The following is a 24,063-nucleotide window of genomic DNA, read 5'->3' as shown; positions in this document are numbered from 1 at the left end:
TTAGCAGTGTCATATTAGCAACCGTCAACTGTCATTTCAGTTGACAGGTGGTCCCTGAACACTTTTTGGGGGACAAAGTGGTCCTCCATCTGAAAAGTTTGAGAAAGACTGTTCCAGGGCCGGTTATAAGCATAGGCCGGCTAGACGGTCGCCTAGAGCGCAATGTGAAGAAGGGGCGCCGAAATGGCGCTCTCCGATGCGTAATTTTGCGATATGGAGGTTTTTTTTATGAAGTCGCAATCAACAAAGCGTGGCGAAAGCGCTCCTCACAGCAAAGCGCCCCTCAGCCAATAGTAATATCGCTTTCAACTGTCTCTGGGAAGTCTGTGAACCAATAAACAGACAGTCCTGAGAAAGGGGGCGGGACGAGTGACAGCGTGCGATCTATTTTGAATTTGGAGACTCATTCGAGAGACAGAGGGAAAGTGAGAACAGCAAAGCTGCTCTGCTGGGTGGAGAATTGTTATGTTCTCATTAAACCAGTCATTGCATGATGCAGGAGTTGCAGAGGGTGTTTTGGAAGTATGTGGTTTAATCAGAAACCGTTTGTGGTAATGTAAAGCCTAATAGTTATGAGGCTACTGTTTGGAATTAGAGGGAAAAAGAGCTTTGCTTTTGATCTGAGAAATCGCTAGTTAGCATGCTAACATTAGCCAAGTATGCCAAGCAATGAAATCCAGTAAAGTAGCTGTTAGTAGCCTACTCACTAACACCCACCTGACATCATAATACTTGCTTAGGTTGACCAGCAGTGTAAAGTAAGACTGGTGCCATGTTTAAAACAAGTTTAGCTGCCATATCTCCTTCCATCCACTTGAATGAATTACCTGTTGTAAGCTTAAAAAAACATTGTTTCCAGACCAGAATGACATATAGGCCTACATTAATCATGTAAGAGAACCATGCACAGCATGTTTTCATGCTGAGTGATGTAGTATTGCAGACAAGTGAGGCTATTTACTATATTTTGTATGTAATGAAATTCAAAAGCGTGACAGCTTTTCTCCCTTTCTCTCACCCTGTCCCTCCGGTTCAAACACATAGATAGCCCCCTTCTCATTCTCCTACTCACAAATGCACCACTATTTCCAGTAGGCTACAGAAATGAAATTGGTTTGGAATCATAGACAGCACAAATGTGTAGCTTATTAAAATTGTTATGCTGCCATGCTTTGTGATGCTGTAGGTAGTGTAGATAGGCTATCAATGCAGACCTCCTTGGTAGGCCTATTGTCTACACATGCATTTGACATGCAAATGTACTGTACCACTCTCCTGGTATTTCAATTCCATTTTACAATTCAAACACATTGATAACCTCCCTCTCATCTGGGGTTGGGGGCACCACCACCATTACATCCAAGACACCACACAGTGAAGGTACTTTCATGCGACTCAATCTGATGTGTTGGTCGGCTGTCCAAAATCCATTTAATGCAAAACAGTTATTGTTCTTGATGCTATTTAGTTAAGCTTACTACCGGTATTACTCTTGTGTTCTGTAAGGTATAAAAAAAAAAGGGGGGGGGGGGGGCCCCAGAACTCAAACTCGCCTAGGGCGCCAAATAAGCCAGAACCGGCCCTGGACTGTTCTATAGTATAAACGACCATCTGGGTACTTTGCTCGTGAATGTGCGTTACGCCCCTTTTTTGGGGGAAAACAAACAGAATGTCTCATTAACTACGCTACACATCGGCTAGTCTAAATTAACACAGTCCATGCTTCAGCCACGGCTGTTTAGCTATACTATTTGAACAGCCAACAACCCAACACGTCTTTGGCATGTTGAGCGTTAACAAGTCTACAGGTCCTTGTCTTTCGTTTATTCTTTCCCAACACCACCATTCAACTTGCATTGGCTTTTCTCCCAATGTTTTTCCCCAAAAAGGCGCGTAACACACATGGCACACATCACACCGTTTATGCGTATACGCATTATAATGTCTATAATGCATCGCCTGTCATGAGTGCTGTTACTCAGTGACCATTAAACTCAGAGTGTGTTTTTTGCCACCTGTTACTGATACCTGGATCCTTTAATGATTCATTGTATGTACTTCATGTGAAATTCTTGGTATGGTAAAGGTGAAATTGTCGTTACGTTTTCAAGAACATGGACATAATGACCTCATAAATTACAGCAGATGCATCAGCATCTAGTAACGCATAATGAAACACATAATGAAAGTGATAGCATTAGCATATGTCCTATTTCGTCATTTGAAAAGATAGTAATTTTAATGTTTGCGAGAAGATTGTCACATTTGACTTAAACACAGACGTGGCCTTGAAAATGGACATGGTATAAACATGGTGAACTTTAACACACAGTAATTTACTTTTTTTTTTTTAAATGAAAGCGACAAGAATGATGAACTTTTGCTGCAGTAGGCTACTGTATCTTGTATAACAGTGTTTTATTTCATCCGTTATTGGATTACTATTTAATGTCGGGTATCACCCAGCTGGATCATTTTCACAGCATGCAACATAAACCCTTTAATGACAACAGCAAAGATCATGTTGGAGGATTTAATGGAATGTGAAGAGCAGAGCCACTGTACTGAGCTGAGCACACACTCACACACACAAGCATGTACACACACACACACACGGACTAACACACACACACGCGCGCACACACACACACACACACAAGCATGGACACACACACACACACACACACACACACACACACACACACAAGCATGGACCCACACACAAGCATGGACCCACACGCACGCACACACACGCACGCATGCACGCACATACACACACACACACACTGACACACACACACACACACAATGTAAAAGTGAAAGGGAGGGAGGGTCTGCTTCTTCCAAAGATCTCTCAAAGTGCACCATTTTAGAGGTTTCTGCCATCGTTGCTTCAAGGGATTTCCTTAAAAGCCAACCTTATTGATCAGAACCAAGACGAGGGGGAGTTTTATGTTCCATTTGCAACCTCAAAATGAAAGAATCATTGGGTTTAGTTAAGATTGATCTCCTTTATGAGTTTTGTGGAAGCCAAGGCTTGGGTAGCGACACACTGCCTCTCCAAAGCACCCACTCGAGCACAATAACACGAAATCTTATGGCAGGCCATACCGTTGAGAGGCAAGGCGAAGAATAACATTATGATCCCAGGGTTACTGTGACCAACAGAGGAGTATGGGTTTACAGCTTGGGTTTACATTGTATATAGGCTACAGTGTGCAATATTATAGAAGAAACTTCCAGAAGGAGAAATTATACCATTCAATTTGTTTTCACAAATGGCTCTCCTAAATGGCAAAAGCAACGTTGGCTTGGGCCTAAATGATGCAAATTTTGTATTTCATGGTCTCCTTTTGAGTTCTTTTCTAGCAGGGCAATCCTGCTCCAGGTGCCATTTCCCTGACAAACACAATGCAAAGTCAGCAAAGAGAGAGAACAAAGCTGCCGCAAATCAATACCACCCCATCGTCAGCTCAGCAAGCTCTTTACGATACGCCAACTTCCAGTGCAGCATCTTTTCACAAATCACTGCTCAGGTGTCTGTCCATAAACTAAACAGTATATGCGATGATCACCACTGGAGCTATTCATCAACATCTGCCCATCCGTCTTTGGCCAGCAGCCTTGCACAGACTCATCATCGCATCAAAGTTAATGTGGTATTATAGATTAAAAGAAAACTTTCAGCAAATAGAACGATCCCACTTTGTATCGATTGCCCTACTAATGCAATGCATATGTTTATACTTAATACATAATGCTACAGAATTGGCAGGCATTAACTTATGGGTTGAAATGATAAAGCATACACGCATCACAAGTACACCTTAGGGCATGTAAATGATATCAAAATCCATACCTTGAACATTATAAACGCATAGTACAGTATGTACACAATCACATCGTTGTGGTCTGTGTGATTAATGTCAGTGAGCGAGAGAAAAAAAAAAGTTGGATGGTACTGTATGTTATGGACACAGACAGCAAGGGCAGCACAACAGATTGGTGATGACTTGAAAAGCAGAGCTGATCCATTTCACTGATTAAGTGAGAGGGGATCCTTCACCTTGCGCTGGCTCTGTAGCCAGAGGAGCCGTCTAATCAGCACTCCATCAGCAGTCAGCTCCTCTAGGCCGCTCATAATTCAGCATCCTTCAGCCCCAAACTCCTCTGATCAATCCATGATTAATGCCTGCCGCATCTCAGTCGCCAGCCTGGGAGCTGTGGCCGGGTGAGGGGGAGGGAGAAAAAGTAATCCTATCAAAAAAAGACCCCTGTATTAGGACAAAGAGAAGCTGGTGGTTGAACTTGGCGCTTTTTTAAGTTGGCAGTAAAGTGTTTTTGGCCCCGTCAAAAAGGAGAGATTGTGAAGCAGTTGCACTGGACCCTTGCACTTTTCTGGCTGTCTTTCCTTTGCTTTCTTTCTTTCTTTCTTTCTTTCTTTCTTTCTTTCTTTCTTTCTGTAAATAAATAAATAAATACATAAAAACCTAAGGGGAAGGCCAACAAACTCTACTTTCACAGCCTTGATGCGATTTATGATCCCACTTGTGTTAAAGTTTACTGAATATATAAATACTGAATATTGTGCGTGCGTGCGTGCGTGCGTGCGTGCGTGCGTGTGTGCATGCGTGCGTGCGTGCGTGCATGTGTGTGTGTGTGAGATGGGAGTGTTGCGCAAAAAGCTGTCAACCTTGTAAAGCTCCTCTGTAGCTTGGCCACATTAAGTCCAGCTTGTGAACTGGAAGATTATAATTGCATTTTTACTGCTATTTAGATGCAAAGTAGTTCATTACAAATATAATGAGTTTGAAGAGCCTATTTGCATCAGATGAAAAAGCATAGGGCCAAATTATAATAGGCAATTTGAACAGGATTGCTTTCGCCAAGCATTTTTTATAGGTATGTTGAGTTCATCTTGATATTAGATGGTTTAACTGATCAGCACAAGCTAGGTTGAGTAGTCAGAGGTAGGGAAACCAACATGGGGGACAAAGGGGTCAGCTGTCCCGGGTCCAGGGAGATGGGGGAGTCCCATAATTGGGTCCTCATTACATTGTATGTATCGGGTGGAGGGGGTGGGGGGCTTTCAGATGATTTTGTCCTGTGCCCAGCCAAAGCTGTCAGCGGCCCTGGTCAGAGGCATTACTACCACAACATCATTTTGCAGGGGACCCCTGGGTGGGTGTGGAGAGCTATGTGTGCAATCCATTCTAACAAATTGGATCACTAAACAAAAGCGAATTAGTGACAAATGATGCACATTGAAAATGGTTTTGCGATTTTTGGGCATTTTGAAGGCAAGAAATTGTGACAAGTTCGTTAAAAAAAAAAAAAGCAATCCAATCATCCAATCACATTTCATGTACGTAAGTGCATGACTACCAGGTCTAGCAACCAAATGTAAGGATATATTTCAAATGACGTTTGTCATTTAATCTAACACAATAACAACAATAGATTGCTAACAATACAATATAGAAGATAAATGGACATGACTCTGCAACTCCAGACGTGGTCCCTGAACCTTAATTTGATTATTCGTTTGCTTCAAAGATAGAGTGTGTGGTGTGGTGGGCTCATTAGGAACACCAACCCTATCTTTCTCCCTGACACGTTTTTGAACCTGACCTAATTGTCCATAAATTTCAACACGAAGTCATAAATGCCAAAAAAGAGGAGAACAGACAGACTCAGCGAGTGCTTAGAATGCCAATGCAATGCTCTCACACATAGAGGACAGACTGGAGAGAGAGAGAGAGAGAGAGAGAGAGAGAGAGAGAGAGAGAGAGAGAGAGAGAGAGAGATGAGTTGGAGGGAGGAACTGAATGATGGAGAGACAAGACCAGGAGGCTTCAAAGACAACCGGGATGAAAAGATGAAGAGATGGGCGATAAAAGACAGAGAAGAGAATTGGAGAAAATAAGTTACAGATGGGAAATCAGGGCAAGCAAGGCAAAAGCAAAAGAGAGTGTTGGGGATCCATCAAATCTGTTAATGGCTTTAGACTGTGACCCACACTGTTCCACTTAGCTGTACTGAAGCTAGCTGACAGACAGGTCAATGCCTTCTGATTTGCACAGACACAGTAAGGTACAAGGTGAGAGATTGTGGTTTTATGAGGTGACATTATCATATGTCGGCCCTGGGTGTACGCCTGACGATTGATGTTGGGAATACAAAAACATGCTGGCGTTGGAAAATATGGGTGTCACCATCTATCCTTCATGCAACAGCAGTGCAAGTGTAGCGCACCTTGTGTTTTTTCTATTTCATTTTAAATTAGCTGCGTGTCTAATCACAACAAATAGCACATGCACTTATACCCTATGAAGAACAAAGACTTTTTTTGGTAACACTTCACAATAACCTTCCGCTATAAATGGTTTACTAATGGTTTGTTGTGCATCTATAATACTATTATAAGCGTTGATATATCATTAAATCAATTCTATAACACATACTAAACATTTGTTGATGACTATAATATATTGCTAAATATTTACCTAAAAAGACTTTAACTATTCATTTAAACTATAATTCTATTGTAAACATATCATTACATCAATTGTAAAACATTAACTAGGCAGTTGTTGGAGTATTTTTAGTTAAATAGGCTATTTAGTAATGTATGTAATCAGCAAATGTTAAGTAAGTGTTATACAATTTATTTATTAATATATCAATGTTTGTAATACTATTATAGATGCACAGCAAACCATTAGTTAACCATTTATAGCGGAAGGTTATTGTGAAGTCCTACCACTTTTTTATCTTAAGTCTATCTCTTTTTCGCAGAGTGAGCTCATCCCTTCTTGGTCTGACCAGCTCGATAACCCCTAAACTGGCTGGAGTGTGTCACATGCCACTAAGCTCATGGGCGACTCGGAGCAGATTGCAGCTGCACTTGTAAAGGCGGAGTGGCGCTGGGCGAAATGGGTTTAATTCACACTTGGAGCCAACATTAACATTATTCCTGTAATTTACTGGTGGTGGCCATCGGAGCCTGTGGGCAACACACTTGCAGGACCATTGAATAGTCTAATGGCCCGGGAGAGTGAGGTAGAGAGAAGGGGATCTCTGGCCGTGTGTGCTGCGGGAGACTGTAGACCAGAATGAGAGCCCATGCAGAGTCACTCCTGGGCAGCTCTCCTCTCACCAGAAGTGGGAGAGCACTTCACACCGCGTTCCTCCGTGGACCCAGTGTCTGGAGGAGCAAGCCCAGTGCTGAAGGGGGAAATTATTCAAAATTAACTTGAAAGTGATTCAGGGGACTGGCTGGCTTAACATTACTTTGCTTTGGTGGAGATTTTGGTGGAGCTCTTGAGAATATTAAGTATGCTATCCTCAGAGTCTGTTTCCAGTTTTAAGGATTTACAACTCTGTGAATTATGAACAAGGGACATTTTAAATGTATTGATTCACTTGGAATACTTTTTTCTTTTGACATTATTTGGTTGTTAGTGTATTTTTGTTGTATCAGTTTTTGCATTCCATTTTGTTATTTTTATTCAATATTATTTCAAAATGTGAATAGTGGATGAATAATTACAATTATATTTGATTATGTTTTTTAGTCTATGTTGACCTTTGTGGTGAATTGGGGAAATGTATACTTTTTTACATAAAACATAGAGGACCTGCTGGAACAAAAAGGAATTCATTTTGTAAATGTTATCATTGTTGTTTCAATTATCAATTTCATAAATGTTATCATCATTAATGTCACCCACAACAAATATAGAATGTGAATATAGAATATTATTTCTTTCTAATATTAACTTTAACTACTTACTGAGGTGGTTACCATGACGTTATGACTGCTGACTGCTTCATATGTTCTGAAATTTCTTGCACACAACAACCTACCAGACCTCAGCCTTGACCTTGTTTAACAACATGCTCTGAGCCATGAAGTAAACTCTCTCTCTCTCTCTCTCTCTCTCTCTCTCTCTCTCTCTCTCTCTCTCTCTCTCTCTCTCTCTCTCTCTCTCCCCATCAGATGAATTCAAAGCCTTCTTGAAAAAGCTGCCCACTGATCGATTTCTCAACACCTCTGCCATCTTGAGGTACTGGACATCGGACAGCTCTCTTCAGCGGCGCTACGGGCAACTGGAGGCCGGCACCAAGTTGGTGCTCGGCAAGGCCCAGAAGATTGTCCGCAAGCTCTTCACACTGAGCAAACGCTGCCCCAAGCAGCCCAGGATCAGCCTGCCCAGAGAGAGGTACTACTGTATATCCTCAGCCAGCGTGTGGCAGACTTGGCCTCTCCACTAGCGCTAGTCATTACAGGCAGTTATCTCTGAGTTGCGGACAGCAGTAATCATTATACTGGAAGTCTCTGTTGCCAGCCCAGTCTGTTGCCAACGTTAGCCTTTTGCCTTACATCCATCATACACACGATATGGCTGCAGCTTAGACACTAGTTGCATCTTTTGGCTGCTCTGTTTCAATGGTCATGTTAGCATTAGCATAAAGGGTTCAAATGGCAGTTTTCCCCTTCCCCTGGGATGAGTCATAAAATGTCAGTATGCCCAGAACAGATTACTCATTAATATGCACACATAACAGGAGCATCTTTAACTAACCATAATCAGTGTCATTCAGCATTAGCAGCGTGTGACACAGGCATTAAACCTATTTAAAAAGCTATTTACACACTCCCCATCAAACCCCATGCCCTCCTATTAATGCCAGTCTGTTTTCCGGGAGGTTATTGTGTGACATGATCTGGTGTTTATTTAAGCTGAAAGGGGGGAGAGAGAAGGCTGCCAGACCTCCTCTATGCATGAGCTGTTTGTCATTTCTAAACCATTATATGAACACAGTAAAAAAAAAATCTGTGTCAAGTCAATACTCAGAGAGTAATCTGGGACCAAATACACTCTAGGAAATGTTGACTTAACTCTCCAAGTGTTGAATGGACACTGCATGTTTTACTGTGTAGGGAATTTAAAGCTGTTGCTAAAAAATGGAAAGTGTGAATGTTACACACAGTCTAAGGGAAAAGGGCAAAATAGATGGAACACAAGAGAGTGGTAGAGAAAAAGAGAAAGAGAGCGGTAGAGAGAAAGAGAAAGAGAGAAGGAGGGAGGGTGGAATGGCGTGGGAAGATTGAGAGGCCCTTTGTAGCACATGGTCAGCCAGCGTTGGCACACTGTAATCAAGTGCTCCAGAAGAGTGACAGGTTGTACTTAACGTCCCTTACTTTGAAGGCTTCCACTCGCCTGACAATGCACACCTGGGTCTGGCGTCTTTAACAAGGCTAGCCTGCTATGCAACTGCACTGAGTTCTCTCTGCACTGTCCCACCTGGACACAGACCAGAATTACATTAATTTCATTTATAAATAAAATTTTTATCATACGTGTGCTGGCTGACTTGCCCAGTAAACCAGTATGCTATACTTGACTTCCAGAGAAGCCTTGGTGCTTCTATAACGAGGGCTGTAAAGATTTATATCACCGTCTGTAGTTTTTTTTTCCGTCCAGGGTATCTTTTTTTCTAATAGGATGAATTTTCTGATAAAGCTATAGACATTACATTAACACCACATACAGTAATTATCTTTTCTTGTAGTCCCACCATAGGGAAATAATGCGATGTTGCTTGTTCGAATTAGCATAACTCACTTTTCAAACATGGCATTTAAATTTAATGAAAGCTCTTAGTGGTTGCAAACATACATAAATGGCCCAGAGGAAATGTGTAACCTCTGGGGAGCGCAGCACCGAATTGAATCTGGGATGTGCAAAAGCTGTTTGTATGTGTTGACTTTTTCTCTATACTAAGTAGCTCGATAATGAATTTGCCGAGCCCCTTTTATTACGTGTTACTCTTTGAACTGGGCGATGTCGAACATCAGTAAAAAGCCGCCCCCTCTCTCACCTTTAACATCTGAGCGTCTAACCTTGCCGCGTTCTAGCAAAGAGGCTGTCTGTCTCCTGTCAGACAGGGGTTCGAGCTGAGCACAATTATCAATGGTCAAAATAGAACGCCTCATTACGTGCCTGACAGTAAATACGGGGGTCAGGTCCTGAATGAACGTTCGCCTTGTTGTGAAAAAAGATTTGTCATGTCATTTTCGTGCCCCAATTCCTCCCTTTAGCTGCTCCCTCCGACACCCCTCTTTGTTTCGCGTCACGCATTTAGCAAATGCCAGCAGCCAGGTGTCCCACCGTGATTAATTGTGTCTCTGTTAATTAATGTCTGTCGCTCAGGGCACTGCAGTTCTGGCTGAACCGAGCGCAGTCGCTGCTCTACTGCAACGAGCACGGCCTCCTGGGCACCTTCTCAGAGGAGACGAGGGGCTGCACCTGCCCGTCCGAGCAGCCGAGCGCCTCCTCGTGCCAAGGCGGCGTGCCGTGCCAGGTGGGAGAGGGCACCTCCTGTTCCTCCTGCGCCGCAGACAACATCACCCGCTGCGGGGCGTGCCACCCGGGCAGCATCCTGCACACGGGCGGCTGGTGCCGGCCCAACATCGCCGCCTCGCTCGACCACTACGTCAACCTGGACTTCGACATGCCCGACGCCGAGATGCGCTACCTGCTGGGCCGCCTGGACAGCCGCGTGGAGGTGCACGCCATCTACATCAGCAACGACGTGCGGCTGGGCAGCTGGTTCAACCCGGGCTGGAGGAAGCGCATGCTGCTCACGCTCAAGAGCAACAAGAACAAGTCCAACCTCATCCACATGCTGATGGGCATCAGTTTCCAGATCTGCGCCACCAAGAACAGCACGCTGGAGCCCGTGCCGGCCATCTACGTCAACCCGTTTGGGGGCAGCCACTCGGAGAGCTGGTTCATGCCGGTCAACCAGCTGGAGTTCCCTGACTGGGAGAGAACTAAGCTGGACGGCTCGCTCCAGTGCCACAACTGGACTCTGGTGATGGGCAACAAGTGGAAGTCGTTCTTCGAGACGGTGCACATCTACCTGCGCAGCCGCATCGTCACCGACGACCCGGCCGTCAACGAGACCCTGTTCTACGAGCCCTTGGACCTGGACGACCACACCGCCAACAACATGGGCTACATGAAGATCAACAGCCTGAAGGTGTTCGGCTACAGCATGCACTTTGACCCCGAGGGCGTGAAGGACCTGATCCTGCAGCTGGACTACCCGTACACGCAGGGCTCGCAGGACGCCGCCTTCCTCATGCTGCTGGAGATGAGGGACCGCATCAACCGGCTCTCGCCGCCGGCCGCCCAGCCGCTGGACCTCTTCTCCTGCCTGCTGCGGCACCGGCTCAAGCTCTCTGCCAGCGAGGTGGCTCGGCTAAGAGACTCTCTGCAGAGCTTCAGTGCCAAGCTGCCCAACTCTCAGGAGCCAGAGCTCGGGCAGCTATGCAGCTAGCCAGACTACGACACGCGTCGCTCTGACATGTGTAGATGGGTTTTGTTTGTTTGTTTGTTTGTTGGTTTGCGTGCGGCGCACATCTGTGTGTTCAAGGAATACAAAAAAACTTGCTGTCGGTATGTCGTGCTGGCCGTGCTAACACAGAGCAAGCAAACATGAAGGGTTTTGTGACAATTCCTGAGGACTTGTGTGGATATCTGTGTGGCCAACCTGAACTGAAAGTCCACATTCGCTGTTCAGCTTCAGGCAACATCCCTCTGTCACAGCACACTGCATATAAATGGATCTCTGACTCGAGTCTCGACGACAGAACAATGCCTTTTGGGGGGAAAAAACACACAAATTGGATTGGATTGCTTGCTGATTACCATGTTAGAGAAGGGGGAAAGGGAGTATGGCAAATGCTCTAGATAGTATTTGCTTTCTCTGTCACACCATACTGCAGGTTCTGTTTTCAACTGGCCATTATATTTAGAGGGGAATTACCACACGGAGTGTCTGTACAGACAGAGATCCTTAGGATTGATGGTCAAAACATTAATCCGGTCAACATTCAATTTGTGTTCTTCATTTTCTATACGTCAGCTTGGTAAAAATGTGTACAGTGACATGTATGTCTGTTCTTAAATTTGGATTGAAATGCCCTGATGTTGCGTTCAGAGACATGGCTACACCAAATGTTCAGCTTTGTGATGGACAGAATGGCAAATGTCTGTCTTTTTTTTAAACATTCAAGAAAAAAAAACACTTTTGAGATTGTAATGCAACAAAAGATACATTGTTTTAATGAAGCTCAATGACAGCTTTGTAAATATTGCTTTATCCCATTCCAATTCTTAAAGCTACACGACATTGCTTTTTTGATAAATTAATTATAAACATGTAATTTGTACTTTTTGAAAGTACAAAGTCCAAAAGTATCCGTGGGAAAAAAGGATCAGTGTCCAATGCCTTATAAAGTGGAGTCTTTGTTCAGATATTGAAGCACACTTGGTTTTCTATGTGCATCTAAGCATCTTTTTTCATGCAATGTTATGCTGTAAAATTGCAACATATTTTATGTTATATATGCATTTTATAACAACACCATTATGACAAAAAACATGGAATTATAAAATTGAAATGGTTGTTGCAATCATATTGGTGGTTCTATCACAACGTCTGTACAGATACATTGTGGTCAGCAGCACATGCTGTCTCTTTCTCTGGGGTTTAAATAATTAATGACATCTGAAAACTGGATGCGTTTTTACCATATTTCCAGTCCCTCTAATGAATTTCACAGGACGTTGGTGACAACTGTGCTCTCACTCAGCAGGGTTCATTTTTGGCTGTCACCCATTTTGCCACCAGACACCGTGAACAGTATTGTTCAGTTGTCACACCATCGGTCTTTCATTGCGGCAGAAGATCACCTTATATGGCTCTCAGCCCCTGGAAGCCTTAATCCAATATGTCTGCCATTTGTCCTCATTCCTTCCATCTGTCTGAGCTCGGATTGGTAATTGAAGTCATTTCTGTCTAAATAAAATAAAGAAATAAACCTAAGGTTGTACGATGATGAGGTTATGAACCCACTGAAAGCTGCTCATTTTGTTAATAGTGGTCTGGAAGATTTGAGGAGGATTTGTTTTTTTCAGGATAGCAGATTAACTTCCCTGGATGTCTTTTGATGGCCTCGGTTGCTTGGCATATCCACACTAAATGTGTGCCAGATAGCGCCTCTCTTTTAAAATCTTTTTTTCAAAACTTGAGGTCATTCATTTACTTCACTTTGCAGTGGAAATCTCAAATGTTTTTATACCACGCCTGAGTTTCCTGAACGTCATTAAATGTTGGCCAGAGTAATTATACTTGATAGGATTAAAAAAGAAACAGTTCAACACAAAATGTGACTCAATGTGCTTTCAACATGTTGTTATATGAATCGCTAATACACCTACATTTGTGGTTATCAGCATAGTGGGGATTCTATTATACAGCAAAATCGCTTTTTATAAAGTAACAAAAAAAAACATTCACATATGGCCACTGCCTAAACTTGACACCAAGCCACTCTGTCACATCACAACATATTTTCCACACTTTCTATTCTTTTTCAATCGCTACAATATGAGATTAAAATGTGAAAAGCTAAACATGTTTTCTTTATCTGCATATACCTACCTGTATAACTTGCCCCTGAACCCTCAGTCTTCAAGTAATATAGCAGGTGTTATATGTGCTGTCAATCATCATCAAAACAACAAGACTACGCCAACCCCACCATAGATCTGAAGACTTTCAGAGACAGGAAATTCAGAGACACGATTACTTCAATAATTGTGTAGGACGATGTAAAATTAGCTGAAATTGTTTACTGGGAAGAAAAGTATTACCGGTATGTGGCATTACTCACATGCTCTTTAAAACTTTCACTTACTTCAAGTGGAGGGAGGGGGGCACCTGAAAACAGCTGTCTTCTGCCCATCGTTTTTTTGCCTTCATTTTTTTGAATTCCTTTATCACTGAGGTGGTGCCCATGCCCTGGGCTCATGTCTCCTGTGTCTCCTATCTGCACAGACCCTTCTTGGCGGAATATGCTGATGTGACACAGTGACCTGGAAGGGGTGAGGGGAAGATATGGGGGGTTGGGTGGGGGCGAGGATTGAGAACGGGAGAGAGAGTGAACACCAGACCAGCAAGCCAGTGCTTATAGCCATCATAGCTGAATAGTATCCAAAATGGTTGCCAGCCTTGAATTATACCCAAATGCTGGATATTGTTTTCGTCCGTTTTCCTGAAAGCAACCTGCAAGCAGACAATTGGGACAACATTAATTTGGGTCTAGCTTTTTTGTTGCTCAAATGTTTTCTGTTTTAACACAGCAACAACAATGTCCAGTGTTTGAACAAATGTAGTATCTCTCTACAGTATGGTGCCATTCAACATATTTGTGACAAGAGACTCTACAGTACTCCCTGTCAAAATTCAGCTTACTGCTTGTACACATGCAAGAACTAAATGAGCTGTGTTTAATGAAATAAAAGTATCACTATTGATTATGTTTTTTTTTTCTTTTTGTAAGAAACTGAGGTTATTCCTCCCAAATGCCTTCGACTACAGTGCATTGTCAGAGTGGGACATAGGTTTGCCTTTCCCGAGAGGCCTGATTGTCCAGAACCAAAGTGCTGAATGTAAATACTTTGGGAGACTCCCTTCATTTCTATCAGAGATAGCTAGAATGGCTCTGTGTGCAGACAGCATGAGCTATCGGTATGCTATATCCGGCCAGGGCTGGACTGGGGGGTGAAATGGGGCCCGGGCACTTTTGGCTTAAAGGGGGCCCCCATAATTAGTGGTGCAGAACCAACTCACCTGTGGTTTTTTTAACATTTCTGAAATATAAGGACCCTCGAGGGTGCAGGGTCCACCGGGAAATGCCCGGTATGCCAGATGGCCAGTCCAGCCCTGTATCCGGCCAGTGGGTTTCCATTAGCTGGTATGACACCAGTCCACCTGCGGTATTTGTAACGGTGTACATAGTGCTACTCACACAGACATGCCAACCTGCTAAATGTTTGGCCAAGTAATGAGACACTGAACTTTATACTCCTCTTGTTTGATCAAATCTATTTGTTGGTCTAAATGTTTTAACGGGATGTACATGTTCTTATAATAAATAATAAAAAGGTGACACTGACTATATTTCAGCCTGTGCTGTGTGTAAATAAATGAACTATTGCCTTTATTGAGCATTGAAGGTTATTTGGAGATGGTTGTGTTTTTGTTAACGTTTTCCCCATTTGCACTGCCAGTCACATCATGTGTTTTATTTGCTCACCGAGAGACAGAACTGACTTTAGGGTTTATCAAATAGTTGTCAGACAGCTGCATTCTCATATGTGCTGAGAGCTCGCTTTTGCCGTTCACGCTTATTGCTTGAACTTGCTTGAACTGCCCGTCCAATATACGAGTGTCATAAAGTATATTGGTTTCAGTTTCGCTACAGATTTCCAAAGGCGGCAACACAAGCCAATCTGGTAGTGCATGCCAGCCGCAGTGGCAAACTGCAGTGCTAACACATCCTGCCACCCTCTGTGATCCACTGCCAGTGCATAGGTCCTTTTAAAAATGGACAAATCAAAAGAGGTAAAAAAAAAACACGTAGGCAAGCTCGGTAGTTAAATCGGAGAAAAACAGGTTCTAAAAAGAGCATTTATTCCATGTGAAAACAGAATGGGCGGGGGTTGGAGGAAAAAAACTAAACTCCTCTCTCAGAGCAAAGGAGAAGTCAACAGAAGCGGTGAGGAAGGGGGAAATTGTCATGCAGGCATCCTGCGCTCCAGCAGAGAAGAGTGAATCGATAGGCTGACGGAAAAGGCTGACAGAATGACAGCAACCGTGCACTGAAGGACATCGAGGAAAGGGGGCAACGCTGAGGAAAGGGGGTTACACAGTGGCTGACAGCTAGCTTTAATGAATAGTAATTATTTTCTCAAAGGGAAGAGTGGTGCTGGTGCAGTCGAGAGAAAAAGAAACAGGGAAAAAAAATACCCCACCTCTCGCCCCTCCAGTTGTTACAAAAATCCACTGAAATGTTAGGAAAGAAATGACAGGTTCCTCCATCTGCTGTCTGGAAAGATGTGACTCACTTTCCCCCAAGTGAAACTTTTCCACCCAGAAATCAAGAATTATAAACAAATAACTACATCGGTCTATGTAGGAAATGGCACAACAAAACAGCCTGACGGAGTTATGTAAAGCCTGTCCCGGGAGCCGAAACCCTCAGCAGTAAAAAGAATAGAGCATTCGCATGGTAATCAATAATGAAGCTAATAGCAAATATGGAGGTTTTCCGCAGAGACCCTCTAGGCCAAATCTCAAAGACCGAACATTCTCTGCTTCAGCGTTCTGTCTCTCACATGTAAAACGAAAGCGTGGATTCTCTATGGTATTAAATGAAAAAGGCAAAATGTTTTTTTTGTCCACTTGTCTTTCTCTTTGTGTTGTGTTTTGAAAATGAGATCTACAAGTGAGTGAGTGAAGGGGAAAGACAGTGAAGGAGGGAGGGAGGGTGCGGTGCGGTGGAGGCGAGTGGAATCGCACTATCCTGAGGCCGACAGAATACGGAGAGCTCACTGAGGCCATCCAAAAAAATAAAATTAAAGTAAAGCCTTGCTTGATCTGTACTTTTAACGTCTAGAGCCCTGGAAGTATCTCTCTCTCTCTCTCTCTCTCTCTCTCTCTCTCTCTCTCTCTCTCTCTCTCTCTCTCTCTCTCTCTCTCCCTCTCTCTCTCTCTCTCTCTGTGCATGCGTGCGTGTGTGTCTGTGTCTGTGTGTGTCTGTGCGTGTGTCTGCATGTGTGTGTGTGTGTGTGTGTGTGTGCATGTGCGTGCGTGTGTGGGGGTATGTGCATGTGTGCGTGCGGGCGCGTGTGTGTGTGTGTGTATGTGTGTGTAGAAGAGAGATAAAGACAGAGCATAGAGCAGGCGCGGAGAGGAGGAAACAGTTCCTTAATGGCTACGGCTCATTTTGAAGCTGCCCGGCCTGGCTGCCAAAAAAAGACATGTTGAGGAGAATTCCCTCAGTGCATATGCCCTCCTTTTATTCCTACTTTATTCAGGATACACATTGATGATGGACAAAAAAGTCTTGAATTCAGTTAATTCAGTGATCTATTGAAGAATGAAAAACCAAACTGTGTGTATGGCTATTCACAGTTTGGATTTGAATTTACAAGTTGATGAATTGTGTTGGCTAACTCACAAACATTTACCAAAATGTTGCTATAAAGAGTACCTTGCCTGTGAAGATAGTGCAGCACACAACTCAGACAGGTTGAAAGATGTCAATCCAGGAATTGGTAGAGCACACAAGATAGGCTAGAAGTCTGCTAACTTATGAGCTTTTCCTTTAAACACAAAATGTATCACTTGGAAAATGAATTAAAACACAATGTATAGTTGAACTACTTCTTATTTATTGTAGGCCTTTAGAAGAAGGACATTTTACCAGAGCAATATCAATATGTAATATGCAATGCAATCTGCCGAACACTCCACCTGGTTCTCCAATTGTGATGATGGGTACTGGATACAAAAAATGGTGTGAGTCACCCTTTAAAGTTGCAAACAGACCAAAAATAGTAATAAACGTACAGTAGCTGAGCAACAAAGTCAACGAACCACCATTCTCATGGATAAGATGACATAGGCTATTATTGCCAATCATGCACCTCCTACCTCCCGGCAGCATCTCTCTCCTCCTTCAACAGGTTCCCCCGTCTCTACCTGCCAGGCGCAGCTGACTGGCTTCGTCTTCTGCACTCCTGATTACCTGAACACGTCTGGCTAATCACGACAACTTCACAATTAGTAATGACTCATGGTAATGACTTTTATCAGGTGTGCTCATACCGCCCTAAAAAAAAAAAAAAACAAGGCAGTGAGGAGCAGCTGCAGAAGAAAGATGAGGAGGAATTGAAGGCCCGGAACAGGCTGAAAGTTAAATGGGGTCGTCATGAGCCAGACAAGGCTTCAAAAGAGAGACATCCTCAAGCAGACTACAGTTAACTGCATATATGTGGTGCACGTCTGAAGCGTGAGATTTAGAAGACTAGAGATGGTTGGCTGGCTGAACCAGCCAAGGCCAGCACAGTGTCATTAAGAGAGAACAGGGTGAATTGGCTGGCCTGTCACCGCTGTCCTAAAGGAGCTGTCTTCCCCTCGTGTCGAGAACATTAAGGAGTCAGACCAGATTCAGCCGACCAGGGAGGTGGGGAGCAGAGGCGGTTCTAGGGTATTGTGGGGCCCCAAGCAAAAAAATCAAAAGAATGAACATTTGAAACAAAATTGCCACTACCGTAATAAAGTGTGAATTGTTACTCACTATATATATAGGGGCTTGGGGCCCCAAGCTGATGCCTGCCTAGCCTGGTGACAAGATGCGCCACTGGTGGAGAGGAGAGGAGGGGGTGGGGAGCAGGAGGAAGAAGAGGAGCTGTGGAAGGATGAAGACACAGATGACAGCATGCCAAGGCAATGGTTCTCAAATCACACTCAGGCTCAGATACGGGAGATGAATTCCCCTGGGGAGGGCTTCCTGCTCGGAGAGGAAAGAAGGAGAGCTGTCATTTTTATCCGTCACATCGCCCATCTCCCCTGTGTGTGATCAGACTCATAGAGAGAGAGAGCCTGGGCAGAGAATGAGGGGAGGGGGAAGAGGAGGAAATGGGTCTCTAGGAAATGGGAATGAGGAGAGGGCCAGGGCTGGACTGGCCATCTGGCAAAGCAGGCATTTCCCGGTGAGCCCTGCACCCTCATGGGCCCCTATTTTAAAAATTTTTTTAAAAAAATGTTAAAAAAACATTTCTGAAAATAGGGGCCCACGAGGGTGCGGGGCCCACCGGTGAGTCAGTTCTGCACCGCTAATTATGAGGGGCCCCTTTAATCCGAAAGTGCCCGAGCCCTATTTCTCCCCCAGTCCAACCCTGGAGAGGGCCACACTTAATCAAGTCATGGCATTGCAATCTGTTTAAAGGCAAAGAAGCATGACCATTTCATAAGGCATTAAAACTAATTTGTGCAAACTTGCATTCAAAGTGATGAAACATCACGGGAGGAGTGTAGCCAGCTGTGAACATAAAATAGAAAACTGCTTTGGTGGTTTATAGTCCTCTGAATACACACACTGCCTTTTGCATCCTAGGACCCTGCCGCCAGACGCTAGTGGTTACAAGGCTTGCAATGAACAGTTTTGCCCGCTTGTTTGCCAACAGAAAATCGATTGAATATCCCGCTTTTAAAGATGGGGGCCCGGCCGTCGTAGACACGCGACTCACAGCTGTACAGCCTTCATCTTTGAGACTGCAGAACCTTACTGCACTTGCACACACTGGCAGTGACCCTATTTAGACTAATTCAATTTTTCTGCTGACTAAATGGGAAAGGGGATTAGTGGGTAAAATAAAAGGGCATCATGGAGCTGCTACAACATCACTACACAAGGGCTTAATCTCTAATTGATCAGCCCGGGGCTCCAATCATGAATGTTGCCATTCTAATATTCCCACTCCACAAACTTCAGCTGGACATGGCAAAGGAATGAAAAAAAAACAAAGAAAAGAAATAAAAAGCAAAAAGAAAACAAAGCAGAAAGAAAACAAAGAATTCTACAACAGTGGCTGTCTTTCTTGTTGTTGGTGGAATTGTTTAGGGAGTATGAGGAAATGCTTTAGTCCAGTGGTTCTCAACCTATTTTGAACAAACGCCCCTTGGCATCACCATAAGCCTCCCAACGTCCCCTTGACCTCACCATAATCCTAACGCCCCCCTTAGCATTAAATAATAAGGACTAATGCCCCCAAATGGCAACTAAGCAACGCCCCTCTCAGCTGTATCTTTCTCATCGCCCTCCAGGTCTCCCCAGCGCCCCCTGTGGGCTGTAGAGCCCCCTTTGGGAAACACTGCTTTAGTCAGATGCTAAGCACTGTTTGATTTCAGACATGTTTTTTTGAGAAATGCATTGAAGAGGAGCTTTCTGACTCAGTAGGCAGGGGATATCCACCTCTGTTCTCTCTCAGACCTTTTTAAAAGAAGGTCTACACAAGAAGCCATTAATTCTGTCCTAGAGGCAGGGGGATTTCCAGGCCACTTCACCTCTGAGGTTTTTTGACCTTTAATCACATTTCCTACTTAATGCCGGAAGCACAGTCAGAGCCTTTGAAATCATTAGGCAATTAACACAGGTGTGCTTTAATTGAAGTCCTACTACTCCGACCAAAACCCGTAGCACAGGCTATAAAGCACTGCACAAGTTAAGTAAAAGGCGTATAGTCAATATAAATGTTTTATGAGTCTAATTTATGGAAACTGGGAGAGGGGGTGAATTGGTTCAAGAAGAGACGAGGGTGGGCTTGGTATTAACTTCAAGGTGATCAGACCTTGCAAATGAACTAAATAAGTAGGCTATTTATAAAAAAAGAGGGTTGATATCCCACAAAATCATCCTGATAAAATGGTTATTAATGGATTTCTATACTTTGCACGCCACTCTCTTAGTCATTGCCAGATAGCCATGTTATGTGGCTATTTACACTTTAAGTGAGGTAATGACGAAGTGAATCAAAGCAGATGTCTGACTGCAGGGACAACAAAGATGTGAGTGAGACTCTGGCAGACAGATGTGGCGGGTGAAGACATTGCTGCTTACAGGACTTTATCAGCAGCCAACAAGCAGGGCTTTAAGTCTCATCCACCAGTGATGTGTGTGCCCTCGCACAAACACTCTCCCTGTCTCACTAACACGCACGCACGCACGCAGGCACGCAAGCACGCACACACACCCTCTCTCTCTCTCTCTCTCTCTCTCTCTCTCTCTCTCTCTCTCTCTCTCTCTCTCTCTCTCTCTCTCTCTCACACACACACACACACACACACACACACGCACACATGCACACACGCGCGCCGCGCGCGCACGCACGCACGCACGCACGCACGCACGCACGCACGCACGCACGCACGCACGCACGCACGCACGCACACACACACACACACACACACACACACACACACACACACACACACACACACACACACTTTAAAAGGCCTCATGAGTATCCTCTGCTCAAGGCAAAGCTCATTGGTGCAGGCTGGAAAAGAGGATAGTAGCCGACACAGAAAAATGGAAGGTAAAGAATAAATGTATCCACTCATTTTCAAGAAAAACCTTGAGTCTTTTGAGTGGTTTAAAAGAGCTTTCTCTCTCTCTATATGGTGCACATTCATCCATAACATCTGTGTTCTCTTTCTTTCCTTCTTTCTTTTTTTTGAATTTCAGTCGCTGCTGTGCTTCGCCTTTACATCACTGTTTGTTTCTTTGTCAGTGGGCGAGAGAGGCAAAGGGTTGCAGCGAAAGTGCCTTAGCTGTCTTGCACGTGTAGGAGGGCCAAGAGAGACTGCATGCGATGTGAGGAGTGTACTGCATGAAACACTGCCCCAGCCCTAGACCACAGAGGAGGCAGAGCAGAGCACAGCTCATGCTTTTTTAATAGGCCAAAAGGGCCCGATTCTTTACTGCTGTTGTTTCAAGACGTTTCTTTCTTGTTTGTCCTGTTTTGCTAGCTTTTTTTCTTTTTCCTTCCCTCCCCCTTTACTGCCCAGAATCTACCATGTTAACATTCACTACACTCTTCCACTGAAGTGGTCTCAGATAAAAGGCTTCAGCATTTGCCCCTCTCACATACTGTATACTGCATATTCCTCACCATTGGTTAGTGTGATGATATGCAGAAAATCAAGTTCTAATTTACTATTCCAAGTAGGTTTTATTGTCAATTTCTTTACATGCACTGGTCATACAAAGAATTTGAAATTACATTTCTTGCTTTCCCATACAGACATAGACTAATTAAGGTAAGGACATAGACAGTATAGACATAGACAGTACTTATACATGGACTTAAGACAGTATGGACATAGACAGTGCTCATACAGACATTTAAAGTGCAAGACTGGACAACAGAAGACAACAGAAAACTGAATTTTCAAAGCTAAATTCAGAGCTGTTTAGAAGTGTGGTGGTTGATTGCTGTTGCCTGGCTTGATAAGGGATGATACTGGACCCTTCATTTGCTGCTTAAATTGGCTTGGGTCTTATCAACTCATTATCTAAGAGAAATATGTTCTGTAAGCAAAATTTCTGTTTGAAGATTAAGAACATATCTGAATATTACGTTGCTGTCTCACGTAATGGCTACAAGTCAGGCATTAAATTATTATAAAATTATATGTCAATCAAGATTGAAGAATCATTTACTAGAATTATTGGTTTTATTGGCAAGAGCTAGTATTTAGATTTGTATAGCAGATTTAATCATGTAACTTTAAACCAGATGGTTCAGAAATACAGCACATGAATTTTTGTGTTTTGTCTCCTTCTAGAGTGATACTTTGCCATCTTTTGAATTTAATTGCTCGAACACTTTTAGTTACATTCCTTAAAGGGACACTATGTGAGATTTTTAGTTGTTTATTTCCAGAATCCATGCTGCCCATTCCCTAATGTTACCTTTTTCATGAATACTTACCACCACCATCAAATTCTAAGTATTCATTATGACTGGAAAAATTGCACTTTTCATACATGAAAAGGGGGATCTTCTCAATGGTCCGCCATTTTGAATTTCCAAAACTAGCAATTTTAGCTGCAAAAATGACTGTCCTTGGACCACACTAGAACATATTTGTTAAATACTTAGTAAACTTTCATGTAAAGATCACATTTGGCAATAGGTAGCCCAGTTTCAGTGAGCAGCATAGTTGCAGTACCATTTTTGACCATTTCCTGCACAGTGTCCCTTTAAACAATATTTACAGTTTTTGCCTACTGCTTGCACACAATTAGCAAAATTTGGCTCATAAAGTCAAAACTCTACACACAAGCCAATAACTCTCAACACTTGGAGATAAACCTTGCACATATGTGCCAACATGAAACCCTGCTCTCAAAACCTAAACATTGCCATAAAAACTTAAAAATCTTTTGTCAAAACCTCACTTTCATGTCAAAAGACACACATTAGGACCAAATGAGAAAACAAAGTAGTTCAACATTAAAACAGTTGTCTGCTTTATACAAAACACAGCAGTCTTTCTTTTTGTAATAGTCTATTCAGTCTCACAGAATGTACATCTTCACAAGACCCCAAAATTCAGTACTGTATATATATAACTGCACCTTACAGTGCAGGACATTAAACTGAAGCAAAATATATCTCAAACACACTCTACATCACCCAACATCACTCTAAACACAACAGTGTGTAGGTAAGCTTATGGACCATTTGTTTGTGTATAGGGTATATTCACAAATGTTCACAAATCTAAATATGATATAAATATGTGGTTGACATCAACATGCTGTAATGAAAAACATAGTCAATATACTTTGTTTGTTTGGCTATGAGGTATTCTTACAGTAAGGAAGTACAATACATTTCCAGACACAATGTGCAGCTGACATCTACATGACGTCATCAAAATTATATCATGCTCAGTCAGTTTGCTCAAGTGCTTGCTTGGTTGTGTTCTGAGAATTAAACTATTACGTGTATTTCTACAAACTATCATGTTCATACCTGTGATGATGAAGACAACAGGCTACTCCTGGCATCAGGCTAGGTTTTACAGTAGGCTACGTGAGTCAGTCAATGCCATACTCCATATTCTACTCTTTAGTAACATTGTGCTATTTTTTTTGAGTGTAGGAAGGTGTGAATTTAGCAAAGAAGCAATCAAAGTAAAACAAATTAATGCAAAATAAGTGCAATGTAATATAAAGAATGCAACTTTGTAACTGGCAGAATAGTGGTTAATTTTGAAAGCATGTGTTTTATTGTCGGTGCCTAAATCTTGTCATACATCCAGTGTGTTTTGTTTTTTAACAGATGTGGTTTCCCAATTATATGATGAGTGTTCATTTTTTAATGGAGTGTCTTATGAAGGAAAAAGTGTGCAGTGACATGAGCAAGTGTGTAGCATAAAGCAAAATGTGTGTTGCTGAATTGCTGCTACAGTGTTAAGCAGAACTTTTGTTTAAGGTACGGACCCACTGTGTTTAAGTTATGTTACCAACAACTTAACAATATGCTATTTTGGTCTAAGCATCAGCCTATAGTGTTCAAGCAGTAGGCAAATACTGTAATTCATCATCATCATCAACTTTGT

General features: G+C 43.1%; 1 protein-coding gene across 1 annotated transcript in view; it reads left to right on the top strand.

The window, feature by feature from the left end:
• The window catches only part of brinp2 (bone morphogenetic protein/retinoic acid inducible neural-specific 2), a 92,042-nt gene extending 80,419 nt beyond the window's left edge, over positions 1 to 11,623 (top strand). The window contains exons 7-8 of the mRNA XM_063220243.1: positions 8,003 to 8,225; positions 10,221 to 11,623. Coding sequence (XP_063076313.1) covers positions 8,003 to 8,225; positions 10,221 to 11,352 — 1,355 coding nt within the window. The 3' untranslated portion in view covers positions 11,353 to 11,623. The remainder of the gene's footprint in view (positions 1 to 8,002; positions 8,226 to 10,220) is intronic.
• Positions 11,624 to 24,063: the final 12,440 nt, after the last annotated feature.

This window comes from Engraulis encrasicolus, chromosome 16, assembly GCF_034702125.1.
Source record: "Engraulis encrasicolus isolate BLACKSEA-1 chromosome 16, IST_EnEncr_1.0, whole genome shotgun sequence".
NCBI classification, from domain to species: Eukaryota; Metazoa; Chordata; class Actinopteri; order Clupeiformes; family Engraulidae; genus Engraulis; species Engraulis encrasicolus.
The sequence above is the reverse complement of the archived record's forward strand: the minus strand, read 5'-3'. Positions and strand labels throughout refer to the sequence as shown.